The 16,872-nt window shown below is 36.0% G+C and overlaps 1 protein-coding gene across 2 annotated transcripts; it reads right to left on the bottom strand.

Moving 5' to 3' along the window:
- Positions 1-822: 822 nt before the first annotated feature.
- Positions 823-15,881, bottom strand: LOC116294749 (piwi-like protein 1). Of its 2 annotated transcripts, none has more exons than XM_031702404.2 (19): positions 15,518-15,881; positions 13,866-14,547; positions 13,057-13,137; positions 12,319-12,513; positions 11,111-11,219; positions 10,975-11,037; positions 10,165-10,228; positions 9,140-9,257; positions 8,947-8,989; positions 8,787-8,858; positions 7,747-7,934; positions 6,789-6,943; positions 5,706-5,830; positions 4,238-4,341; positions 3,887-3,957; positions 3,621-3,780; positions 3,407-3,547; positions 2,817-2,964; positions 823-2,501 (listed from the first exon to the last, which is right to left on the bottom strand). In XM_031702404.2, the coding sequence occupies exons 2-19, from the start codon at positions 14,522-14,524 to the stop codon at positions 2,385-2,387; spliced, it is 2,613 nt and encodes an 870-aa protein (XP_031558264.2). In that variant the 5' UTR covers positions 14,525-14,547; positions 15,518-15,881; the 3' UTR covers positions 823-2,384. The 2 variants fall into 2 exon arrangements, with proteins under 2 accessions (XP_031558264.2, XP_031558265.2); XM_031702405.2 differs by having other exon boundaries at positions 15,417-15,880.
- Between the last annotated feature and the right edge of the window lie 991 nt (positions 15,882-16,872).

Genomic DNA, 16,872 nt, shown 5'->3' with positions numbered 1-16,872 from the left:
TTTTTTTGCTAGAATTTTGTTATTTAGGTGTTTCCCTTCAACCTCTAATGCTTGCTTAGCTTATTGGCATCTTTTTGGTGCTAATTTTCGAAGCTTTGATATGGTTGAATTTAGGACATTTTGAATTTTAGGCCTTATAATTTGACTATCCAAGGACTAAAGATGATTGTACCCGCAGAGATTTTGCACGATTTGGTAACTTCAATGTTTCAGAAAACTTCCCACCAAGCCTCTATATTAGAAATGCAATACTTTTGGAGAACGACCAAAAAACATTTTGACCATTTTATCTTGTTGCTAAAACAGTTGATACATCGATTACTTGAAGGCACGAATATTTCATGCACAAAATAACAAACTAACAATAATTGGTATTTTTCTAAACTAGAAAAGATACTTTATAATTGACGAAAGTTTTAAGGAAATTAAGTTTAACATGTATGAGAAACACAGCATTGAATTTTACCTTCGAGTGGGTTTAATTTATTCCACAAATTGGAAATTAAGGTATCATAAAACACTTGCCGTTTCCATGGCAACAATACATTTGATGACCAAATTGTTGTTGTTTTTGTGAATCCCATATAAAGGCCTACTCACACACCAAATTTCAAGGGTGGTCAAAAAATTTCATTTCCCACTTTGCTTGAGTCTTACAGAGACCTATTCTTAAACCCCTTTTTTAAAAAAAAATCATGCCCAGAAAGACTTTGGTTTGCATTTGTATTTTGAAGCCACAGCTCTGATGGAACAAAGAACATCCTGTTAGAAATCAGTGGGAAACCCTGTATAGTAAAAGTTATGGAGTCATGTCAAACAAACTTGGAACTGTTCATGGCTCTTTCTGGCTCATGGATTTTTATTTTCCACTGATTGAACAATTGATTTCTACAAAAATATATTAATGACATTGATAGATAAATAATTTGAGTAAGAAGAAAATAATATTAAATGATCGTTAAGTAGTGTTTAAAAAACGAGTAGGAGTGTTTTATCAGGTATAAAAGCACGAGGCGTAGCCGAGTGCTTTTATACCTGATAAAACACGATCTACGAGTTTTTTGAACTGCTTAAAACACTCATGAACAATTTATAAGATTTTGGTTCAACTGGAGTCACCATACACGTCACGAACATGGATTTTGAGATTTGAGATTTGAAGCTCCCACACGTTGGATATTGCGTGCCAAGGCAAAGACAGGCACGTTAGTCAAAGATCATTAGGGTGAACTATGACCTTGATGAAGCTCTATGTCTTCATCTAAACTTGGATGCATACTTCATCCCTGATGAATTCATCCTCATAGTATTCGAGTGGTCTTTATATAAAGATCACATGTGTCTTTATATAAAGACACGTGTCTTTATATAAAATCACTTGAATACTAATGAAGAGGACTTTATCGGGATAAAGGTTCATTCACGTGACGTGTATGGTGGCTCCAATTGGACCATAAGCTTATGAATTATTAATGATCGTTAATGCTTTTTAAAGTATGGTTTTTCAAATACGTTAATGTTTTCGAGTTGGTCGTAATAAAAAAGGCAAATAAACTGAACTGCACAATCGTTACACATGGTTCAAAAATGGTATTTGAGAAGTACGTTAAAATGGACTTCTTCGATCATACGGCGACCATCTTACCGTGTGTTTGTCTTTCTTTTATGGGTAAAGGTGATCAATGTGTCGTTTAACTCCTCTTTTGTTGTATTCTCTTGTGGCGAGCGGTTAGTATCAATCGACGTTATTACTGTAGCAAAGCTTTATTTCAGTGCCCCCTGAATGCCCCATAGTACCTTGCCATCCAAGATGGCCGCCGTATTGTCGATCAGAAGTTATCAACACAAAATATATCTTCCAACATTTATAGAAACAAGCATATGTATACAATCTGCATGGATTTGTAAAAATCCTTTTGCCTATTTTTAAAAACATTTGATTGATTGATTGATTGATTGATTGACCGACAAGATTTATGCTTTTTCATTATATTTCTCATTTGTTTTATTGCTTTATTAATTGATTGATGGATTGATCGATCGATCGGTCGGTCGGTCGGTCGGTCTGGTCGAACAAAATGTTTTTTCACATTAATCATATTCATCATTTTTACCTCAGGTTTGATTGGCTAGACCTAAATGGAGTATAGATTTTAAAATCACTGATGAGGTTTACTGCATATGACCCTCGCTTGCAGGTTACAAAAATCACGTTATGATAAAAACTGATCAAAATTAGCAAACTGTCTTCTTTTGGTTATAATTCCAATGCTTTGTTTCACCAGCTTTTTTCCTGTGTAGTTTACATCCATGAGTTTTCCAGTTTTTTGGCAATCAAACATAATGCAAAGATGTTTTATATCAGCTTATAACTTTAGACAACTTCAAAGGAAAAATAACTTGTCTACAAGAGACAGGTCTGGTTCCCTGTGCAACGTCTGACCAACTAGGAATGCCAGCTTGTGAGCATACTGACATGGAGCAGGTACTTTAATGGTTCCCTGTGAAAATAAATTCAATGGAAGAACATTAAGAACTAATGAGACACTGAAATCGGTAAAGAATGCTTTGCCAGATGGTGCACATTTTTTCATGTTTTCACTTTTCAGTCCATCAAATTCACAACTAATGACATGATTAGTAATTTTTTTCGATCAAACTATTATCACATCTCTGCAATTCCCTTGTGAGGTACGTTGTAGGACCCATTGTTACAAGTAACATAAAATATTATTGTGATACCAGTTACAGAAAAAAGATGCTGTTTAACAGAGCTTAATGACTCAGCTATTGCAAACTGATAGAAATGATCTTACCGGCCAATTGTAATACAGATGAGTAAGTTTGTAGGACAGTCTCTGGAAATGATCAGGTTTAAGAGCTGTTGAGTCATAGATGACATTAAAGTGGACTGGTGTTACTGTTCCCTGACGAACACACTGGCTAACGAGGAAGAAATCAAACCTAGGAAAAGATAACCAAAAGAAAAAATAAACACATATGCTTGATAAGCAACAAAGAAATAAAGAAAAGAATAAAGACATATTAAACAGTTTTTTTTTAGTTTGATACTGAACAAAAAAATTGGGATGCTGAGAAAACCCATGAGAAGCTCGAAATCACTCCACATTAAAAAAAATTAAAAGTTTTTTCCTCTAACAATTATCAAAATCAGAGCACGCATGAAAAATAAAAATAATAAATAAAAAACGTTCATCTTTGATATAGCTCTCATCAATCAAACATGTTTCGTTTTTTGACCAATCAGAGCAAGTGGTTTTTTTAGGCAAGTGTGTTTTAGAAGGTTTTTTAGCAAGAAAATTAACTGCTCAGGTTTTCCTTTACCCCTCCCCTGAACATGGTGCAGATAAGCTATTACTCCCTTCTCATGGATACCAAAACTTACCACTCTGTTTTTGTAACTGCTGTGTCCACAACAGTTCCAGGAGGTGGGTTGTTCAAGTTTGTCATGTTGGTGTCCCGGGGGTCTTTCAGGAACAAACGAGTGTTGATGCGCTTCTTAACAACCACTACTGCAAACTTGGGTCTATCCATGAAAAGAACAAATGTATGTTAGGAGCTGGCTTATATGGAATGGTACTGGCTATTATACTGCTTACTTGTACTCAGCCCCAGCTTGAAAAGTGTTGAAGCTCTGAATCAACTGGCTGACTTCATGCTCAATAACAAGTTGCAGTTGTCCATCACCCACACCATCTCTGAACATAATGATATATTTAGGAAGCATGCCATTGATCTCTTGATACTTGCGCAGGGCAGCTGACAAACACAAAAAGAGAAATCAATCAATGGTTATATGCTGTGAAATGTTTTGGAAATGGATGAGGAAAATGATCACAAAGATTTCAGTATGTATATGCTGTACCTGTCATGCAGACTTTCAAACCATCGATCAGTTCTTGCCCACTGTGCTGGAAAGTACATCTCGAATAATATCTGAATTGTCAAGAAAAGAATTTCTTTCAAGAAGGATAAACAATACTAATGTACTGCACTTCCTAGGGACCAGGGAAATTGTTCCAAACAACAGGGAATGTGGGTTTGAAATATTCAGGGTGTAACAAATGCACAGACCATAGCCTCAAGTTTGAGATAGCAGGTCTCCACTGTAACAACAGCAAACATACATATTCTATTTAGCTATGCAAAGTTATGCATGGTTTTACAGTGACCATGTTATAAGACAGGAACAATGCAATATTTTTGCAATACACACCTTGTCAAAGTTTGGTTGAGACTGGCAACAAATCCTCCAACAGATCTTCCCTTTTCAGCAGAGTCATGGTACGTATCCACACCAATCACCATCAGTCCCTTGAGCTGAGGAATATATCAAACAATATTTAAAAAACGTCTCAGGCAAAGCAAATAGACCTTTGCAAAATTTGCTTGGGCCAGTGACCACAATGGCTACAAGTTATGGATGGACTTGATAAAATATAAACGCAAAAAGACATCAAATCTAACCTTTACTTGAAGACTATGTTTTGTGGTCAAACCAGCAAAGGTGGTAATTAAAAAGTCTTTCTCCTGTTTTCTTTTTTTATAGTACACTCAACAAAATTACTCGACTCTAATTGGTCGAGAGGAGTACAATTATAGCGTTAATTGTACTCCGTAGGAGTACCGAATTAAGTCGCTATGGCAACACGGCCAAAACAATGTCAAAACAATTATTTTCTATCATTTTGTACTTAAAAAACATATAAATAAAATTTTAAAGCCGTAAGAACTAATCCGGCTTTTTTATGCATTTCAGTTGCGCAATGGACTGAAAATCGGCAGCCAAATAGACAAAGATGAACGGCGTCGCTTCGCAATTTTTACTGAAATTTTGTTGAGTGAACTATAAAAAAAATCGCACGATCTTCTCGTACAATTTGGAATTAATAGACACGAGTAATGTTTTGAAAGTTCTTGTAATTGTACGAGCCTTTCAAATTGTACTCGAGATCGTGCTATTTCCTATACTAATCATATCTCCTTTTTGTAATCACTACCAAATTCTGCAATCTGATTGGTTCAAAGAAGTGCGATTAATTCCCAAATCGCATCCTTAGAAGCTCTTAATCGCATCCTTTTGAGCTCTTAATCGCATCTTTTTGAAAGAACCAATCACAGAACAGAATTCTTATATTCAGCCAATCAGAGAAGAGAATGATTAGCATTATTTATGAATATTTAATGATTTGCTGATAAATCGTTTATTTTATACCAGGAAAAACCTGATTGATTTACTTCTTCTTCTACATTAAAGACCCATTGCCACTTACAATTACAATTTGTTTACATTTTGAATCGTGTCACCACTGAAAAAACAATTCTAACCTTTTGAATAAACTCTTAAAAGAATGTAAAAGAATCATTATTGTGCCTTAGCGCTATGTCGGAAAAGGATTTAATATGAAATTATTATTCAATGTATGAATCTTTGAATTTCATGGACCACGAAATTCATATGTGACCGCGGTGCATCACGGTAAGTGGCAATGGGTCTTTAAATTGATTATTCTGCACTCTTTATTGTGTCTTTTTCTTGCATATGATTACAAAAAGAATATGATTAAGTGGTAATTGAACTTCATGTCGTGCAATTTTGGACCAAAATCATACTTGTGATTTCCAAATTGCACTCCACTTAGTTCAATTACCATCATTAATAACAGAAATTTCTGAACCCTTACTGGAATTTCTGATGCCCAGGCCTCTCCACCAAGCTTACAATTAAGTTGAATGGCAATCTTGGTACAAACACTCATCAACATTTGTTTCTTTGATAAGGTCCTGCTCACTATCACCTGTGATGGAACTAAAAAATAACCACAAATTAAAATAAAGGGGATTATATACACTGAGGCTAAAAGAAAATCCTTTAAGGTGGCTGCCTACTTTTGAACGTTCGAATTGAGCCCACGATGAGCGCGCGCTCAAAAACCGCTGAAAAATCTATAAGATTTTATTGAAGAACCATACGCGTTTTGAGCTTCAACAGGGCAAAACCCTTAAATTTTGCACAGGACTCTATATTTTTTGATAGCTCATTTGAAAAAACTACTAAAAATCTAGGTTATATGAACATTTTAGGAAAAGTTTAAATCAGGAACACGTGAAAAAATAGATTTTTGTAGGAATTTTTGTTCGACTTTATGAGATTTTTTAAGAGCACCGAAACTACAAAATATGACAAATCAATGTATCTCTCTGTCTTTTTGTCGAAAATATCCATGTATTATTGTAGAATGATTGACTAGCCTTCGTTCATGCAATCATATAGTCTGCAAATAACTATTATCTTATTCATCTTAATTTTTTTCTAATCACTTCCGGTGGCGCAATTTTTACTCCAAAAGCTCGTGCGTAGGCTTCCATTAAAATGCTGATTATCTCGAAAACGAGCTCGGGACACCCTATTTTTCTTTCCAGATTTGGAATCAGCATTAAATTTCAATTCGGAAAATCGAAGTTTTAAAAAAAGCTTAAATCAATTTCCAAAAGTAGGCAGTCACCTTAAGATACAACTTTCTATGACATGTGGTCTGAAATGGAAAAACATTATGTCAGTGCCGAAGAGGTCAATTAAGAAGACCACATTCTACTCTACACCATTGTCTGATGAACACTAGCAGTAGTAGTGGAAATGTTGCAGTCCTCCCAACTGCCACAATCGTGAGACAAATGAATAAGTATACTCTTTGATTTATATCCACGATGAATAATCTTTACCATTCCATTGCTTTTTGCAATAGAAAATGAGTGAATCTTTTTACCTGGTTTCTCAAGGCAGCAAAGTTTCTTGATCGCATCATATCGATCTTTCCTGTTTGATGGTACGATGACAATCACTATTTGTGGCCTGTCTCTATCTAACTCATTCATCAGGGCTCTGAGGTAAGTCTCAGTACGATCATTTTGAACAGCAACCCTTAAATATATATAGAATATAAGACGAATGACATAAGAATGACATTTACAAACTTTTTGCACTATCAATTCATACTTCCATTAGCAATTAAATCCTGGGGTAGGGGGGTGTTGAGTACTCCCCTATATTCACTATACGAGATATAGAAATATAGATAAGTTATAGATGTGCTTGGGAACGAGGTTATTCCGGGCGAAAGACCCTTGGGAATAGATTCAGAAAAATTAATTTCCGACCTCGCTGGAATTCGTTATACGGGTATGTGCTGCCAAACAGGGTATGGTTTTCAGCGATTCTACTCTGCAACACATGCGGCACATCCCTACCCTAAACGGGCAAAAGTATCCCCCCAGGAATGAAATACACAGTCTAATTTCTGGCCCAAACTTATTAATAATTGCGCATACTAATTCTAATTGTTACAGCATCCTTCCAAAATCAATAATTTTATTTCATTTTACTATTGAGAAAAGAAAGCGGTTTTTATTGCTCAATGTTCACTTGGAAATCATGTTTCTATTATTCTATTATCACGTTTAAACCAATGAGGGTGTCTGGCATGTCATTGAGAAGATAAGACATCTGGAGGACAGAGCAGAAAAACGACAAGGCTGCTACTTTCGCAATTTTTTCTTTATCTCTTATTCATGCTAAAAAACGTTTAGTGTTTCACTCGTGTCTGGAGGTAAGAGTGATTGGACATTATAATATTTTATTATAATTAATAAATAAGCATGGTATAATGTGTTTTTTTAGTGCATAAATCTTTAATACAGAAAAACATAAACCAACAGAACACTTACATTCTTGGATTAAAGACTCTGATACCCATTGGTCCACAGACTCTTTCTATCGTTGTCTTGAAATCAATAGCAATGTTGGTGTCTCTGACAGTATGCACAATCAACCAATTTTCTAGGTTTACAGTTGAGTGAAGGGCATTTCCTCTTATCTCTCTGCTCCAGTCAGCAGACTTAGGATCGTAGGAGAACTAAATAAGAGTAATAACATAACTGTTATCACAAAATCTTGTGCTGCTCTATCTAAATAACAGCTACTCTAGTTTGAATTCCATAAAAGAACTAAAAAATTACTGCTGTGGGCAGTGGGGATTTGCAGACAATTGAGATGTGTTGTGAAGCTAAATTTTGTGCTTCTCCTAATGCTATTCTTGCTAGCTGAGTAGTCTGCGTCACATCTGGAAATTTCTTCATAAATACCAGGGTATTTACGAAGAAAGTTCCAGATGTGACGCAGGCTACAGCTGAGTTGAAAATCAGAACACACTCAAGTTCAACCAATCAGAATTGAGGATTCGACATCGTATTTTGATTAGCATTTCTCTTGATTCTATATAAGAGAGAACCCATGAAATACGAATTGATCGTAAATGCTACTTGTCATATATTAACAGCTAAAACTCACAGCAGATTTTTTCGTTTCAATCCACAAGAAAAATCTTTATTGAATTGAGTTCTTGCTCAAGAAATGCTAACCAAAAATAAATGACCCATAATTCCCTTTCGTGCAGGTGGTGGTCAACTCAGCTGGTATGCTATCCCAGTCCCCACTTGTTTTATATACAGTAACTGCAGTTATAAAGCAAGCAGGGATTGGCAAGGATAACACATGCACACAGCACAGATGCACATTTTCTATTTCTTCAATTATATTGAATTCAGTCAGTAGTTTCAGAATCTGTTTTACAAGTAATCAAAAACGTGTGATTGATCAGCTGATTATCATTTTGTACAATGGAAGTAATGTCAAGTGAAGCAAATTAGCATTTCCCCAGCAACATTAATTTACTTATTTACTCAATTAACAATATATATGAACTTACCACTTTGTCTCTCATAAAGATCTTCTCTGTTGGTAAGACACGCCCATCTAGATTAAGCAAACCTCTCCCAAACTAGATTGAAAAAATATTGTTAGCATTTGATAAAACAAGTTCAGTCTTAGCCCATTTATTATTTGAGCAACCATTTGCATTTTCTTACCTGCAAACCCCAGCCCTGAAGCTTTTGGCTGGCTTCTGCATTGCTGAAATAATAAAGATTAGAAATTATTGCCAATATGTTTTGGAGCTCTTCGAAAAACCCTTTTAGCTTTATTTCTTAAAACCACAAAATTAATAATCCCAGCAATAATTATTCATGACGTTTTAGAAAATAATTCATCAGCTCATAATACCTGTTTATGCTGTTGATAAACTTGCTCAGCTGAATACTTCTCTGCTTTGGTGCAATCCTGGTATATACAGAAAGATCCTTCATCATAGTAAAATCAGCTCTCATTTCATCAGAGAGACCTAGACACGACATAATGGATTAATATTAGATATATAAGTATACAGCTTCTCATTAATCCCACATAGGTAACTGTCCAATTATTTTCTTAATTGGACAGGACTTGTTGATATGGAATTAATCAGGCAGCTATATCATTAATAGGTAATGGGATTTCATGCTCCCCATGCACCAATCAAGAAATAATTAGACTCGAAAAATTCCTCTGACTGCCAAATTGGATTCAGCCTATGGCCTCATCCAATTTTGGAAGTCCTCGAAATTTTCCTTGTCCTTATTGCTGCCAGTCATTACACAAGCAGTGGTTCCAAGCAGCAACTCTAATTTTGACATCTTCCCTGTGTTGCATTGGGATCCCTACATGTAGCATGTGCCAGAAAAAATCTCAATTTCTTGCATTTTTGTTTGTGCCAATGATTTTCAGAGCAATGTACTGTAGTAAATATCTCTGCTTTGCTTCTCTTAGCATCCCAAGTCTGACAGTTTCGATCAGAATAGCAAACATGGAAAACTGGTTATGATCAATAAATATTAGCATTACAGCTTGCACAACAAAACTGTCACTATTTTGTTTAATATTGTGCACCATATATTGTGCAAAAATATGACCACATTTAATGTATTTGTATACTACAATGCAGCAAAGGTTTTTTGCTGTAAAACAAGCTTTTACATCATTGCCTTATTTAGTAAAACAGACAGCTTTGCATCAATATGTATCACTTTGACATATAAAAGCCTGTGCATAACAACAGCATGCAATTACATTTGTCGCAGTTTATACTTATGCACCTGGAACTGCAAGTTTTATCTAATATCAAAGATGGTCATCAAACGCCTGGTGAACAAATTCGAATTAAGTAAACAAGTTATTACTGTGCAGCACAAAACAACAAATCAAGTAAGTACCAGTTATGTAGCAAAGCTCAGGAAGAAGATTTACTGTGTCATCAGGATTGGGTTTCCTTCCAAACTGTAAACAAAGAAAATTATTTTTTACCTATATAGCTAGACTACGCACTATGTAATGTACCTAATGGAATCATTATGGACATAAATAATTCCAAACAAACTAACAGCACTTGACCATTCCATTATATTTTATATAGCTAGACTACACAATATGATCTTGGAAAAGTTAGTGAACAATTAGAGTTCTGGCTATATGCTGTTCTAAAAAAAGTAGCCATCCCAGTTTATTTAATTGCCTCCACTCTGTATTTACATGGTGCCAGATGAATTTCTTAACTGGTTAAAAAGTTATACTTTTAGGGGTTCCGTACACATGGGACTGAGCTAATTTAATTAAGCCCCCATGGGGACTAAGACGTGAGAAAAAGAATAAGTCCCCAGGGGGCTTAATAGAGGAAATAAGACCAGAAGTCACTTTATGGTTTCTGTGAGATTTCATTATATAGTTAGGATAGTACATGCACACTGATTGGCTGAAAACTGTGCTTTTTTAGTGAACTGAGCAGTGCTGGCACAGTACCGCTGGCACCCTCTGTGGGCTCGAAGTGCTGCTGTTTCTTTTTTTGTTAATAAAATTAATTCAATATGGAAATAAAGTTTCATTAAAATAAAATATAATGAAACAAATAAAACAGCTTTTTCCATGTTCTGTTCAGTAATAAAGCACTTAGTAAGTGCCGTAAGCAGGTGTGAGATGCACTCGGCGCATGCTTCTCCTTACACTTCTTACACTGTACATTAACATACCACTTTTTGGGGCTTGCTGATTAACATTGGTTGCTCCATGTCTGCTATCTGCTTATCATAGGCCTTAAAATAGATAAAACAATGTATTCACTATTCAATTTAAACATCAAATTAATCTTTTTAAAGATATATTTACCTTTGCATAGTAATCAATATAACTTATCTCTCCACGTGAAGTTGAAAACTTATGATGGGGTCTTAGATCCCAATTAATGTCATCTACTCGGTAGGTTTTGTTGTTGTACCTGGAATAAGACAATAAAAGTGTTTAAACTATTATTTAAGTTAAAAAACCTTCAAATTTTATTGATAGCCTGAAACCTCCAAGCTGATGAATGTCTGGGCATGGCTAATATACATATTGGAATATTTAGCTTGTTAGGTTTTGAGAAGGGAGAAAAAACCCTAAAATCAAGGATGAAGCAAACTCTGCTTGTCTTATGATGTCCTGTCCAGGAATCAAACTTTGGATATAGACAAACCCCAGAGATGAGCAGAAAGTGCACTAAAAATACTCTGCCCTAAATGTGGACTACCACTATGCCACAACTCCTTCCTCAAGTTTTTAAGAAAATAATAACTGGGAATAGCCTGTAATAGTTGTCCTGCTAAAAGGTTGTAACCCCAGTGGGAAGGGGGGAGGGGGGTTACTCCCATATATGGACTATACGGATTGATCCGTATAGGGATATGGTTTTTCGAGCTTCTTGTCATAAACAGGCTATGCAATTTCACTCAAGTTCCAAGTTCTTCCTGAGTTTCTTGTCATATTCAGGGTTTCTACTTTTGTATTGACCGAAACTGGTTATTATGGTTGTTAAAAAAAACAATATGCGAGCTGGCATGATAATTGAAACAAGAACTCATTGCAATTAATTATATCTTTTGTCATAAACAGGGTCTACAAATTTGAGTTTTTTTGTCTTAAACAGGGTACCCCTTTCAGAATCCCAGCGGAACACCCCTACCCAAATCCTGGCAGAGTACCCCCCAGGGTTATTACTCACTGTATAGAAGTTTAATATACAGAAGCATTTACTGATTAAGCATTTATTGGCTCATTTAAAAATGGGATCTCTTACAAAAACAAGGCTCTCAGAATGATCCCACATTTCAACCAATAAGAAGTCTTGAAATCATTGGAAGATTATTCATGCTAGATCATCCCGCAAATTAAACAGTCAGATTAAGAAGTCGTAATGGTATACACACTGTCTTGCGTGATGAAGGAATGTATCCTCCCCCTCCACCTTATGTATTCCAAGGTTATGAGAAAGATCAAGAAATACTGCTTGGATTGTTTTGTCATATTGTTAAATGTATATACACTATGGTATCTCCTACCTTGTGAGTACGATCTGTCCAATAAGCTTCCTTTTAGCATTGGCATGAAAGTTTCTTTGATCCTGCTGGTGCAATTCATATAAGAAATCTAATACTGTTTGGTTTCTCAGGATTTTATGCGACACGTCGATTTGGAGTAGAACATCTGTTTCAAACCTCTGAATTGAAGTCTGGTATCCTGGCCAAAGCTCCAAACTAAAAGGAAGGGGAAAAAGCTGAATTCCTAGTGTTCACTTTCTTTGGGATTTTAGATAACCATAAATTTTAAGGACTCTGCAGGGTAAAACAAACTGCTGTATCAGACATTCATTATGCCTTGGGTCAAAAGTCCTAATAACCAACAGTACTTATATGTGATGCTGAGTCCACCATTGCAGGGCTTAAAATATAACGGCCGATCAGTCACGGGTCATGATCACAGGCCAAATTAGTTTCAGTTTAGTCATACCTCATTTCTGGCTAAACATTACTGTTCAAAATGACCGGCAAGACAAACAGTCCCAGTACTGGTCGGACATTGTCCGATGTGCAACTGTTATTTAAAGCCCTGCAGTGTCTAAGATTTTTACATTCCTTTAGGGAACAATTATAGAATTATAATAATAATTGGTATTATGAGTCTTTGTGGTTTCAAGGTCAGAGTTTTCAGTATGGGACCCAGATATTTTCATAGATGTGCACTAGAGTTGAGGGCATGCATAAAGTATAAATAATAAACCAAATAAAAATACAGCTTACTGATACTGCGGAAAATTTACAGCTTGGTCTGGAAAGAAAAAGTCTTTTCCAACTTTCTGCATGTTATGCATCTTGAGAACCCTAAAAAACAAAAAACATGCAACGTACTCTACGACACTGAAGTTTATAATGATTCTTAAAAATGAAATAAAAATATAATACACTTAATTAATGGAAGAATTTTGTCAAACCAAAATAAAAAATATTCTAATAGTCATATTTTTTTATTTTTATATATGACAGCCTTCTACATTGTTCTACACGGCAGTTTCTTAGCAACTGTCACGCATGCTCAAATAAAATACTACACAACTTCGGCAGTGTCTTCTTTTTTCTCTCTCACTCTGGGAAAATTAAAAGGGGACTGCCAGCAGGGTATTTACAGCATTCTTGCAATTAAGTGTAGATAAAATATAATAGAATATAATTTTTTTCATTAGAGACCTTTAGCATCAGGTTAACAGCTAACTGCTAGGGATGAGGCCCACAAACACACCCACAAACACAGAGAAACACTCAACATCAATAAAATTCAATATGGCAGCTCTTTCAGCAACAACTTTGTTGTGTTGCATTGCTAAACAGCAAAATTTGACAGAAACCTGTGGTTGAACTGTGGTTTGAGGTTTGTGGTGCCTAGAAATTTAAGTTTCATTCTAAAGGTCTCATTGTCCTACTAATATCATCAAAATCAAATTTAAAATCTGGTTTTTTTAATCTTTGTGATTGTAAATTATTAATCATAGTCTTATTTAGGAGATTTATTTTATCCACATGGATACCACATAAAGCATGCAATTTTTTCTTACTCCTTCAAGATGAGGTTGTAGATATGGAGACTCATTGGGCTGGATGCTGGCAGTTCATTCGTCAGGGTTATAGTGATCTCAACTGGCTCCCCTTCTGGATTATCACGTCTCCTCCTGGTTGCAAAGATCTTCGTTATCGGATCTGGTAGTTTTTTTGGTAGAAACAATGTCATCCCGTCAAAGGTTCGGACACTGCCAAGCAGCCGTTCTTGATCTCCAATGAGCCCAAACCGTACTTTCTTGGACTCAACCTCTGGCGAGAATGTTACATTATATTGATACATTGTGAAGTTTGGGCGTGTCAATTCTAATCTAAAATGGTTTGCAACGATCTGTACTTTAGTCCCTGTAGAACCCTCTTTGTTTAGACCCTCAGGACGGGTCACTGGTTCACTATACATTCCTCCTCTTTGTCGTGCTTCATGCTGCTGACTACGTGGATGCTCACTCACTGTCATGAGTGCCATTTCAGAAGTTGGAGGGGCCATTGCAGCTTGTGAGGCAACTACTGAGTCTGATAGAGTTCTTCTGGCTCTACCTCTTCCAACTGGGGCAGCTGTGGCAGCTTCTCCTGGTTTTCTGGCTACATTCCCAGCTCCTGGTGGTAGACCTTCAGTTCTTCCACGTCCCCTACTCCTTCCTCTCGCACGTCCTGTCATTCCACTCTTCTCAATCTGTCAAACTGGTCCGTGAAAAACAAATTCTAAGTCAATTACTAATTAAGCATGCTATGCCCCTTTATAAATGCTATTTTCGGTATGCTTGATCTCTGATTGGCTAATTATATGCATTTTAGGTTTATTGGATTGCCAATCAGAAATCAAGTACATGAAAAATTTCTACTTCACGACGTACTGTACTGTCCTCGCCTTGACAACATTATGTTATGACATCATAAGTATCATTGCTTCTACATTGAAACTACAGTGTAATCAAAAGACTCTAGCCTCTAAGCTTCAACAAGGAGCTAAGAAGTATGTTTTTAAAAATGTTGATCTCTTGCTATGGAAACATATTATCAATACAGTATATGAATTCTAGAAATATGAGACTTGCAGTAGCAGTCAAAAAATTGCGGTCCTACCAACTGCTACCATCGTAACCTGAGTTTCAAGCCCAAGGGGAGGGGGTAGGAAGGAGAGCCACATAAAGGGCCAAAACGAGTTCCTAATAGCATTGGAGTCAGCCTACCTCTCTCACTTTCTCCCCTCCTTCCCCTTGAGCCTGATTCTTAGGTTACCACAATCCTGAGACAAATGAATAAGTATAATCTTTGAAGAATCTTTTAATTTGACGACAAGAATCCACACTTTATTTGACCGATGAAGACTGCGCGATACATTTGAAATATCGACTCGAACATTAATGCATAACCTTTGCTCCAAGGAGTCTATAGAATATTTATATATTGATCTGATAATTGATAATAAAATATCGTTCTGGACTGACTAGCCTCATGTGCAGGTTGAAACACAAAAGCTTTTTCACGTGTAAGAGAGGCTAGTTAGTACCGAACATTAAAACATACAAGCGGACGACATTTTTACTTACATTTTAATAAAAGCAACAAAATCCTGTCCGAAAAGGGTTCCTCCAAACTTCGATGCGCCAAGATAATGGCAAAATATAACAGTTGTTTATCCTTCGCTTACCCGTGAACAGCCACGAAGTTAAGCAAGTCTTCTTCTTTAAATTCCTACGAGTTTCGGGGTAAAATGAGCACCAAACCACTTCGACAAACAGTCTTCAAGGAGCCACTTTTTAATAAAGAGATTCTTTTCGAGTCTTTTTGAAATAGTTTTTCGTCGAAATATTTTCAACTTACTTGAGCAGTATCTTTAGAAACATACTTTTGACAATTTTACGTGTTCAACTGGTCTTTTTAAATTTTTTACGGCTTTTTTTCAATCTACAAAAACCTATTTTCGAACAATGGCGGCCTTGAATGGCGTCTGTTTACACAATGCAACCGAGCTCAATACTCAAATGGTTCCTTGATATGATTGGTTATGACGTCTCTTTTTGTGAATGATTAGCTACAAATGTAAACAATACATTCTACTGCTATAAGAAATGATTTTGATAGAAGAAGAAAATTAGGGTTTTACTCTACATATCAACAATAATATTACTTCAAAATGGTTGATCTGAGAGCGATTAAATGACAAAAATGCTCCCAGGAGGGGGGGGGGGGGGGGGGGGGGAGGGGGGGGGAAGAACTCCCATATATGGACTATTCTCTACTTTCACATCCCCATAATACGTTGCGTCTTTGGGGAGTAACCAGAGGGTAAAAACCCACTTATTTTGCTGAAGGCCGATCAGACAATGTTGACAATACCTTGTTTGGTATCCAAAAATAAAATGAAGAAGTAAAAAACAGAAAAAGATAGAAGCTTGAAGACGTTTAAGGTAAATTTTAAAAATTTTTTCGTGAGTCAATACATTTTCTGTAAGACCAAAACTCTTGATGATCTGTACACACAAAAATAACTTGGAATAAACTGATAATCAGTATTGTACAGATAAAAGCAGATGTAGTATAAATTCAATTAAGAAACCTTTCAATTTGGGACAGTTTTTTGATTGGTTACCCCCAAAAGACGCAAGGCATGCATTATGGGGATGTGAAAGTAGAGAATACGGGGATGATCAGCTGAACAGGGTATGGTTTCTCGAGCTTCTTGTCATAAACAGGATATGCAATTTCACTCAAGTTCCAAGTTCTTCCTGAGTTTCCTGTCATATTCAGGGTTTCTACTTTCGTATTGACCGAAACTGGTTATTATGGTCGTCAAAAAAAAAAAAAAAAAAAAAAAAAAACAACACACAATACGCGAGCTGACATTATAATTGAAACAGGAACTCAATTATATCTTTTGTCATAAACAGGGTCAACAAATTTGAAAGTTTTTAGCCATAAACAGGGTACCGCTTTCAGTACGAATCCCAGCGGAACACCCCTACCCAAATCCACCGTACAACTCGATAGTGGCTTGGTCTCTAC

The sequence above is a fragment of the Actinia tenebrosa genome, unplaced genomic scaffold, assembly GCF_029948245.1.
Source record: "Actinia tenebrosa isolate PJP-AT-01 unplaced genomic scaffold, QUT_ActTen_1.0 PGA_scaffold1__47_contigs__length_23844297, whole genome shotgun sequence".
Taxonomy (NCBI): domain Eukaryota; kingdom Metazoa; phylum Cnidaria; class Anthozoa; order Actiniaria; family Actiniidae; genus Actinia; species Actinia tenebrosa.
The sequence above is the reverse complement of the archived record's forward strand: the minus strand, read 5'-3'. Positions and strand labels throughout refer to the sequence as shown.

Excerpts from the sequence above, each read along its gene's own strand:
- LOC116294749 (XM_031702404.2), bottom strand. The coding sequence starts at position 14,524 with ATGACAGGACGTGCGAGAGGAAGGAGTAGGGGACGTGGAAGAACTGAA. Across the intron at positions 12,514-13,056 it reads GTAAATTTTCCGCAGTATCA|TTTGGAGCTTTGGCCAGGAT; the intron begins GTAAGCTGTATT and ends CCTTCCTTTTAG. Across the intron at positions 2,502-2,816 it reads ATCTGTATTACAATTGGCCG|GGAACCATTAAAGTACCTGC; the intron begins GTAAGATCATTT and ends TTATTTTCACAG.